The sequence below is a fragment of the Thamnophis elegans genome, chromosome 6 (genome assembly GCF_009769535.1).
Source record: "Thamnophis elegans isolate rThaEle1 chromosome 6, rThaEle1.pri, whole genome shotgun sequence".
Classification (NCBI taxonomy): domain Eukaryota; kingdom Metazoa; phylum Chordata; class Lepidosauria; order Squamata; family Colubridae; genus Thamnophis; species Thamnophis elegans.
The window spans coordinates 40,371,489-40,382,160 of record NC_045546.1 but is presented as its reverse complement, the minus strand read 5'-3'; the positions used below and the strand labels follow the sequence as shown (position 1 = coordinate 40,382,160).

Genomic DNA, 10,672 nt, shown 5'->3' with positions numbered 1-10,672 from the left:
GAGGCAATTTCGATGTGTTGGACAGAAAAAAAGTTTGAAAGGCTAAGAACAAAGACCTGGCTAGTGAGGAAAGGAAGAATAAAGGGGATTTTGTTTTGCCTTTTCCCGATTAAAAAGAATAAAGGAGATGGCACCGAGGGTAAAAGAATGACGTATTTCTAACCGCAGGCAGACAGAAAGGGGAGAGGGGAGGCAAGAGAGAGAAAGAAGGACAGAAGGACTTTCAACATTCCTTGTTTTTGGTTTTTTTTAAGAGTAGTGCGGAAACCATGTTATTTCGAAAGATAAAAAAAGGGTGAAAAATACCGCCCGCCTTTCAGGGCAGATTCTTTTTGACGCTTCGTGTCTCCTATGGGATACGAAGAGGGTGCGCTACGTCCTCCAAGGCGACAGAGTGGCGCTCTTTTCTTTTTGAGGCGTTACTGCTTAGACGGGAAACTCGCGAAGACTTCCCGGGCAAGTGCCGGCAAATATGGAGCGGGCGGGCGAAAGGACGGCACGCCCGCTGACAGGGTTCGGTGAAGAAACCTCCGCTCCGGTCCCTGAGATGCTCGGATCACTTGAGGGCTCGCCGCCTTGGCTGCAGTCCCCGGACTCGGGCTGGGAACGACTTCGAGAGCTCTTTCGGCGGGAGTGAGTGCATAGCCAAGAAGAGCCAAGGCTACTTGGAGCTCCAGTGGGTGGCGGGGGGGGGGGGGGGGAAACGTGTATAATTCAAAAATGAAATGCTTTTTTCGAAATCCTTGCATATCCCAGCAATTATTATTCCAAAGGACATGGATAATTTCATAAAACAGTTCCTGAATACATTTCCTGAAACATTTTTTTTTTTGCAGCGAACACCGGGAATTCCCAGAAGAATCTATCTATATCGTTAAAACAACATTTACAGCGGGTCTTGTTGGCTTCGTCTATGGTGGTATACCTGGATATGTAAATGCCAAAAAACAGTACATTGAGCAATGTGGGGGAGAACTCTACCATAATCGGCTGGATGCTGTGGTATGGACACACATTTTGACAAAAATAGAACATATTTAAGTGTAATCCTTTAAATAGTTTTCATTTTTTTTTCTAACTTGCTGCCTTGTATATGAGAAACAAAAATCAGAAAACAAGCACTACAGAGGGACATTTATGTAATATATTTTCACTGACAACATTTTTGAATGAAATGTGTGGCAAATCATATATTAAAGAATACATTCTTTTAAATATTCAATATTAATAAATATATTAGTATGTACATTACTTTCCTTCTTAGTTTATTTATGGTATTAAATTCAGTTCACAGTCAGTTAACAGTTAAACTGTCTTTGGTGATCAGGTGTATGTAATGTTATGTAACTTCCAGTAATGGAAGTTTGGATGGGTATACATTACTTTTACAAAACACACAGAACAGAAAGTTGTGTAAGGAATTTATGGAGCTTTTGTGTGGTTTCTATTATCACACTTTGAATTCACATTAGTAATGGATATAGCATGCCTTAACATCATATAATTTTGCTTACTTTCTCCAAAGCAATCTATGCAACGTACAGCAAACAGGGGATTCATCCGATATGGTTGGCGGTGGAGCTGGAGAGTTGCTGCTTTTGTGACAATATTCAAGCAAGTGTATTTTTGTTACCTATGGGAGATGAGCAGGAGGCTGTGTTCATGACGGATGATCCTACAATTCAACAATAACCTACAATTCTAGGATAATATTGTAATAATATTATAATATATGAATATTAGATACAAAATGGTTACTGTTCCCCTTCTACTGTTTCTGCATTTCTAATTCTCTTTTATTTTCTCAGCAGCGTATTTCTATTCTCAAATACGCTATTGAGAAAAATAAAATTAAAATAGAACTAAGGAAGACTCAGGGCTTGGTTATGTCTTATGCTTCCAAAAAGAATTGTATAATAGTTCCCTTCCAAAACAAAAAATAAAACAAGAGGGTCAAAATCAAGAGAAATTTTTAAAAGTGTTACTTTTGTGAGAACATAGAGGCACTTGGAGATCCGACTGGCATTATTATAGATCCTTTGTACAAATCAGTTTTCTGATTCCACAATCCTAGAATGTTAGCTTTCTAAAAAGAGTTTCAAATTGGTCCTAGGTCATTTGCTCCTTAGAATTTAGCCGATTTCTTCCCAGTGCAAATACTTATTTGCAAATGACCTCATTATTTAGGTTCTGTTCCAGCTCAGCAATTATGGGTGTCAGGGCCTTAGATAACAATGATAATATACACACAAATAGAACAAGGGGGGCAGATGTGCAAACTGGTGAAGAATCTTCAATGAAGGAAGAATAAATCTTCCTTCATTCAGGAGGAACTGACAATTTTGGAAATCTGGGTTTGTATAGGATTTGTTAATATATAACCTTTTTTCTACCTAATATTTCTTTGAAACAGTGTCATCTTAAGTCCAGCATTTCTTTTTGGAAATAGAAAAGCAATGCATTATTAAATAATAAAACCATCGTTATTAAAATTTAATATTCTTATCTCAATTTCTAATTTACTCCAAATCCACAAAGTAGAACTTCACATTCATTATCGCAAATAAGATCTACATTATATATGAACTTCCCTCTGGGTAGATATTCATGAAGATGAAAAATACAGTTACTATTTCTTATGAATTATGCTTCAAGGCATAAATATGTTCACTGAGAAATAGATTTTTTTATCTAATGTAAAACATTTCAATGTGTGTGTGTGTGTGTATTTCATCCCATTTAAGAAAATATGTATTTTATTTGCAAATTACAAAAATACCTAGCCAGAAAAATAACAAGCCAATGTTTTCACTTCAGAATTTATTTCTGAAGTTCTTGTTCTTCCTTATTATTTCTCTCCTCCTTGCAGCACAGTGAATACTGGCTTGTCTGTATATCGTGATAAAAGTACCATTGGTCACTATACCATTGCTGGAGGTAAGACTATTGATTAGAGAAAATTAACATAAGAGTTATTTTTTGATCTGTGTTATATTTTGAATTATTCAGATACTCAAAAATATATATACAATAGATCTTGATCTAAATGTTCTGTGTATATAAACTGGCTGTTTGAAAACTGCAGCAACCCTTTGATATAGAAAGGCTTTCCTGGATTTCTATTAAAGTTCCTTAAAAAAAATCCTGGTAACTAATAGGATAAACCAAATATTTTATTGTGATCTTCTTCATAATCTGCTTTTATTTCAGCTTGAGTTGTACAAGCATCCTGTAATAACATATGCTGAAATAAATGGTGTTTTCTTACTTTTTTACTTACTGCTTTGTAAATTCAAGTAACATGGCTTACAGCTATTACAGACAATACCTTTAAACTTTTGGAATTACTCACTACAACTTTCAGTTTCAATGTTCAAGGATACTGGATGCTGAAAAACCATAAATCCTCCATACTGCTGCAGCTCTCACCACACAGGCACATACACAGTATAGCAGAAGATATCATGATATTAGAGATTTCCTTGCCTCTTTTTTCATGTTTTTTTTTCAGATTTTTGAAAAAGAAAATCTAAAGCTTATCCCCAATTACAGTAACAAACTGAGTTGAAATTTAGGTTTGTTTATTATTTCCACTATGTAAATATTGAGCCCAGAATTTTCCTAACACTGAATGAATCATCAAATTTATCCTGGAATCTGCTGCTTCATATATACAGTATGTCTGGAGGGAAATGCTATTTTCCTTTTCACTGAAATGAAGTCTACTAGCCGTTTCACTTGAATATGCTGTTGGCAATAACTTTTTACAGTTAGTAGTTGTAATATGGGAAGTAATATTAGCAGAGAAAAGCTTGGAAACAGTATAATAATTTTTACTACATAAATATACAGATTTTTAAAAGAAGCTTGGTAGAAAAGCCATGTTCTACCTTTTTTAAGTAATGGCTACACTGTTGAATTATATACTGAGATAGGATATCCATATGTATACACCAACATTCTAATATTTCTTCCATACACATCCAACTATAGAAAGTTACACATGCACAGGCGTGCACACACTAAGAGGGAGAGAGAATTTTAAAGATATACATATAGCCCTATAGATGTGTATGGGTGCATACTATCCGTGCCTTAACTGTTTGCTACAGAAGATTTTGCCCTGATTAGTAAAAAGTAGATATTTGGCATTGAATGTATGATGTGTACAGCCTTGGAGTTACATTTCACTAGACTGGATAAGCAGGAAGTGGAAATGACTTAATAGAGGCACCTTAGAGTACTGAAATTGAACTTGCTTTGTCTGATTGTATTCTATTTGTAGCTTGTACCGGCAGCTTGTTCAGAATGTACTTGGGCTTGAGAGGTCTGATTGGAGGCAGTGTTATTGGAGGACTCTTGGGGTAGGTGCATGTGCACGTGACCATTCTGTGCGACCCCCCACCCCCATACATGCGCGGGACCCCCCACATGTGCCCCGCCCCCTGTGCATGCACGTGCAAACCCACACATGCGCACACAGGCCCCTGCCCCCTTCATGTATGCGCTTCTCCCACATGCTCCCTGTGCATGTGTGACAGAGACCCAAAACCAGCTGGACACATGCGCGGTGGAGCTGAGCTGGGGTGACCGCTTGTGTGCCTGCAGAGAGGGCTCTGCATAGCACGTGTGCCATAAGTTCACCATCATGGCCTTAGGTAATATAATATTTTTGCGTAGTAAAAGAAACTAAATATGAAAATCAACATTTATAGTTAGACTAAAAACCACTGCAAAATCTGTAGTTTATACTTTGGTGAAGAAGCTGCTACAGTATAACTCAAAATCAAAATACTTTAACAGTGTAGTTTTGAACATGGTTACTTGGAAATTTGTTTTCATTTTATTGATTCACTGACATTGCAGAAGGAAAAACTTACAAATGAATGTTTTCATTTGAAAAATTAGGACAGAAGGAAGGAAGCTACCTTTTATTATGATTAGAGACTACCAAACTTTTAATATGTTATAACATAAACGTACCAGTTATATTGCATGCTGCATGATAAACATATGCCTAGTAATTTCTTACTTAAAATATTGTGTACAAAGATGATTTGATTTTTTGTATTGATTATACAATTTAGCTTCATTTCCCACATTCCTTTTAAAAGGAAAAGGTTTAAGGAAGAGTCAGATATTTAATGCTAGCAATTATTGTCTGATCCTTTCATTACCGTAATTTCTGCTTGGTTGTGCCCCATATAGCTACATTTATTTCATGTGGTGTTTTTTGGCAGTGGTTCTCTGGGAATATTACTAATGGGACTGCAAAATGTTGCTGGAGAAACCTTTATTGAGAGAAAGAAAAGGAAGAAAAGTGAGCTATATGCATTAAAGATGGCAAAGTGGTAAGAAATCAGAGTTATTTCTTTATATAAGAAAAAGTTGGGCCTCAGTCTCCATAATTCAGAGATCCTTGCTATTTCCACAATAATGTGACTTGATATTTGTATGCAGTCAGATATGCAAATGTGATACCACGTGTAGCATGACTTTGTTAAATAATTTATTTTATATATTTTGACTCCTGCAGCTCCATTTATTCAATTGATAAAAATATTTTACAAAGTAAATGATGCAAAACCATTTGTTTGTCCTTGATAGAATGAGCATAAGTATCTAATTAACAAGTTGAATAAGGTAGTTACTCTTTCAAGTGAGGTAAGTATTCTTGATGGTTAACATTAAGTAATACAGCAGCAGTGGAAATAAATAGCCTAATAGTTTTATCCAGCGATTCTCAACCTCGGCTTGAGTTTAAGGTATGTGGACTTCAACTCCCAGTATTCCCCAGCCAGCCATGGGCAATTCCTGGAGTTGAAATCTATACATCTTAAACTTAACAAAGTTGCCAAAAACTGGTCTTATCAGTTCAGGTAGCTTTTCACAAGGCTTTCCTGAGGCCTCCTTGACATCATTCAAGAGACCATATGAGGCCTCCATAGTGTCTGGTGAAGCTAAATAAAATCCTTGGGAGGTCTCATAGAGGGTCAGCAGCTGCACATTCCTTGGCTGGGCATGTCTCTTCAGAAATATGTTAGCACTACTAGATTCTACAATTTAAAAGGAGGGTTGTCTGGGAGCAATATCTATTCTTCATATTGAGTTCTATGTGGAAAGATTGGCTTTTTTGGAGAAAGCTCTTCTAATTTTCTTCTAATATTCTCTTCTAATATTAGACATTATGAACGCTATATACATACAATTATGTTTGTTACTATCCAGAAATATAGAAGCCTTTTTCTTGGTTTAGGAAAGCCACTCTTGATAGCCATGAAGATATTTCAGAAGGAACAGATAATATACTACAGGAAAAAGATGACAGATAATCTTGGAAATTCAAGTTTAAAAATGGACTAGAAGCCCTTTGTTGGATGGAGAGACGCTTGAATGCCTCTAGACAAATGATTAAATATGTGCAGGTGACAACAACTTTTTTTGTAAAAAAATAATAAAGATGTATAAAAATAATTCATGGGAATATTCATATAAAACATAAATTCTTAGATGTACTATTAATGCTCCCTTAAATATAAAAAAAATCAGTAAATCTATTTGAAAAACTGTGGCTTTTGTTCAGTTTTGAGCCCATAATATAAAAAGTTTGAAAACCGTATGTCTCAATATGTACCTTATATTGAATCTTTATAGTAAGTTAGTACCTCACATTCCCAATACTTCTTTCTAGACAGAATTGTCTAAAACTCCTTCATTTCTTAGTGCCACTCCCGTGCCACCAATGATAATGAGATGAGTTTATTCTATTCCTGCAACTATTACTTAAAAAATAATTACCTCATTTGAATGAATGTTAGGAAAAGGAAAGAAAATATTTCTGTGTCTGAGCAATCTCATTCAGCTCTGTTTTGACTTTCCCATTCTAGCAAACAACCATGAGATGAAGATGAATAAAAAAACATATCTCTCAAATATGTAAACTGGTACTGGCATCTAATTGATGCATCAACTGATCCCCCCTCCCCCAATAAATATGGCATGGAAGGAAACTACATACCACAGTGAGTGATTATGTGAGTTAGTTCATGAAGAATTATGGTTGTTTAGGTTTGTATTCTTCGAGCCTATTTCAGCTGACCCAATCATATTTTATTTGTAAGATAATTTCAAACATGTTTTCAAAAATAATAAATAAAAAAATTAATACTGTTCTATTATATGGGTTGCAATATAAAAATTAACCATTTTTATATATTACACTGAGGAACATAAGTAAATCACTTTATATTTCCTATGTTAATTTATAAGATGTGTTTGAAGATTTTTGTCTCAACACTGAGATATTATGTGCCATTTCATATACAATATTTAAGCTTAATGTGAAAATGGGAGTAAAGCTGCTAGAAAATATTTGGGGCAGCGTAAAAATGCATTCTTAGAAGAGGGAAAATTGAGCTAATTCAGATGAAGCGACTGATGGAAAAGGTTGTATTATAAAACAACATTGGAAGAAGAAATATTCTTCCCTTTATTAGGGTACTTTTACTTTTTGAAGAACTTTTTTGAAATCAGGGAAATTGTGGACTTCAAAAAAGATAGCAGTAAATAGTCATGAGCATGCTATTTGTGTTTTGTAGTATATGGATGACCCCCATTCAATTCAGAAAAATCGATATTTGTAAGCTTGCGTATACATATATTAATCACACACATATAGTGTGATTGACACGTGTTATACATATGTTATACAAACACATGCTTATAAATAGATACTTTCCTATAAATATTTAATTGTCTCATTTTCATAGTAAACTTGATGAAAATGAAACTCTTAACATTATTCCAGCAGTCCCCAAACTTTCTGGCTCAGTGGCAACGGGGTGGGGGAGGAGAGAGGATGGTTTTGTGCACGCACTGCTTGCATAAATGCAGCTTCATGCACTCACCTACCACTTGGATGCTCCAGTTCACAAAGTGTCGGGCGACAGACCAGGGGTTGAGGACCCCTGCATTATTTTGTACTTTACAGATTTATAATTGTATAAATTAGATGAAATATTTTCAGTATAATTGAGGGTTTGAAGCAGTTGCTTCTCAGAAAGTTCCACAATGACTTATGAACTGTCTAAAATTTAATGAAGAGACATTGATACGAATTTTTTTGTTTACTGTATGTATACTGTATGAATACAAAGCAAAACCTTTGATATGAAATCAAGAGCCATTTTCAAATAAAACTGGAATGTGGTATTTGTTACAAATCACCTGAATTAAAGTATAATAATTAGTGTCTTGAGTAATTTATATTTACATTTTTACTTTTTAGCATATCCCGCTCTGAACTTAATATTCTTTCTCTATCCCTTCCTGCTTATTTAAATGATTTTTATGACCACCCATCTCACAACAATGACTGAGTAACATACAGGGATTAAAATAGCAACTACTACTGATAACCTATGATGCCTAACATAAATAACACATCTCACTCCAACAAATTCAAGCCAATTTATCCAGCACTTGTCTAGAATAGCCCTTACATCAGTGCTGCAAAAATCCCCAAATAACTATTCCTTACCCAGAAGATAACTGGTTACCATATTAGGACATTAGTTGGTATTCTGCAAAACAAACTTTAATGGCAAAGAAATAACAGTTCACTCTCTTTATTAGGTATTAATAAAGGCTGTTGCCTATGTTCATTTGACTTTACTCTTCACTTTCTCCAGTGGTATTCTGGAGTTCTTCTGAAAACCAGGTGGTTTTTTGTGATCCATGGCCATAGATAACCCAATTCCTACCATCTAAGATAGTTTAGCATTTTCTAATTTTGGCATATAAAGGTATGATACCAGAAACTATTTTAGCTCATTAAAATCCTGTAGCATAAATCTGAGGCACACATTTAAATCAGCAGTAAATTGATTATCCAGATGACCAATAACTGTGGCCACAGCAATACCTAGTAATACAGCTTTATAAGAACTTTTAGGTTTTATTAATTTTTAAAAAATGAATACACACCGTTATAAAAAATGTTTAAAACATACAGAATGTACACTGACATATACATGCAGTAAATAAAAGTACATTAGCATTTCAGTACAATTATTCATGTGTAATCTATGCTAGTAGATAATGTATTTATAAGCTACATCATTTCTGCAGCCCATTATATAGTTGGGGCCATATATTTATTTTGTAATGTTGGAAAAATAGTCAAAATTGTCAGCATGGAATGGTCTAGTTTCTTTGTCTAAATGTCAATTTCAGTAAAGATTACAGTTAAAAAGAACTTGTATCAAAATTGAATAATATATTACTGTTTCTAAGATGGACTTTTATTAAAAAACTGAACAAACATTTAAATAAAACAATCTGAGGGCATCTTCATGATGAAATTTCTTCAAGAATGCAATGAAATTCAATAGATCTGAAATATTTTTGTTGTATAAAATGTAATCTAAGATGTGTAGAATCTAAGGTGTGTAGAATCAATTTTTAGAATTGATGTCAACAATACTTTCCATTATATAAACTAATAGGAATATCTATTTATCCTGTTGCTCTGTTTAACCTGTAGAACTACTATCTTCCACTGGAATCAGCTACTTAATCTTGCATTTTGTCAGTTGCAAAGAATCAGACCATTCATAAGGTTGTATGATAGAAAATTTATTCAAGCTTATATACAAGAATCTAGTCAACTTATGGGCAGCACTAAATTGGCACTAGATAAGGGTCAACGGAATTCAACGGAAACGGGACTTGGATCTCTTGTGGCAATGCAAGGACATTAAACTGATGATGCATTTAAATCTATTTCCAGTATTCTATCTATATTGAACTGGTTAATCACTAATGGAATATAATATTTGTTCTTTAAAATGGAAAGAAAATAAAATTCATTGTTTTAGCAATAGCAATATCAGTTAGACTTATATACCGCTTCATAGAGCTTTCAGCCCTCTCTAAGCGGTTTACAGAGTCAGCATATTGCCCCCAACAACAATCCGGGTCCTCATTTTATCCACCTCGGAAGGATGGAAGGCTGAGTCAACCCTGAGCCGGTGAGATTTGAACAGCCGAACTGTAGAACTGCAGTCAGCTGAAGTAGCCTGCAGTGTTGCATTTAACCACTGCGCCACCTCGGCAGGTCATTTTCATTATTAATTGATCAAAAGTATAAACCCTGCCTTCTATAAAAATATTGCATGTTTATTAATTCTAGATTATTTTATAGCACCAAGTTAAGTTACACAATTCCTTACGTTGTTCAGCTCTCCATTATAAATAAGCAGGGTTATTCATGTTCCAAGTTTCATTTAAGGGAAGTTTCCAAAATGAAAAGCTATGTTTACCTACGTAGTAGGCATACTATAATTCCTAGGAATTACCAGTTTTCAGAACAATATATAATAACCTTCATATTTCTGCTATTAAATGCATGGAATTACTAGGACCCATGAGAACATCTCTTTATTACTCTAAAATCCTATCTTGCAAGGATCAGTTCACAAATATTAATGACTTTTGGACTAATTGTAGATTTTTTTCAGGGCATTATTTTACAGCATAGGATTTAAAAAAAAGTTTTCCAAGTTGCGCTGTACTCTAGTGATATATGAGTACAAACACAGCATTTTAATAATTTTTTTGTTGGGCTTATATGCTTCTCCAATTGTTATTAACACCAAGCTTCCATACCATC

General features: G+C 34.6%; 1 protein-coding gene across 2 annotated transcripts; it reads left to right on the top strand.

Moving 5' to 3' along the window:
• On the top strand, positions 1-8,251 carry TIMMDC1 (translocase of inner mitochondrial membrane domain containing 1). 2 transcript variants are annotated; one of them, XR_004255644.1, is made up of 8 exons: positions 1-633; positions 837-1,002; positions 1,526-1,614; positions 2,870-2,937; positions 4,286-4,364; positions 5,241-5,351; positions 6,257-6,425; positions 6,888-8,251. XR_004255644.1 is itself a non-coding variant. In XM_032220050.1 (7 exons), the coding sequence occupies exons 1-7, from the start codon at positions 473-475 to the stop codon at positions 6,330-6,332; spliced, it is 750 nt and encodes a 249-aa protein (XP_032075941.1). In that variant the 5' UTR covers positions 1-472; the 3' UTR covers positions 6,333-8,251. The 2 variants fall into 2 exon arrangements, 1 of the variants encoding a protein (XP_032075941.1); XM_032220050.1 differs by having other exon boundaries at positions 6,257-8,251.
• The last annotated feature ends 2,421 nt before the right edge of the window (positions 8,252-10,672 follow it).

Bases quoted from the DNA above. Each gene is read 5' to 3' on its own strand.
- TIMMDC1 (XM_032220050.1), top strand. From the start codon at position 473: ATGGAGCGGGCGGGCGAAAGGACGGCACGCCCGCTGACAGGGTTCGGT. The intron at 634-836 runs GTGAGTGCATAG...TTTTTTTTGCAG, and splicing joins CGAGAGCTCTTTCGGCGGGA to CGAACACCGGGAATTCCCAG. The intron at 2,938-4,285 runs GTAAGACTATTG...TTCTATTTGTAG, and splicing joins TCACTATACCATTGCTGGAG to CTTGTACCGGCAGCTTGTTC.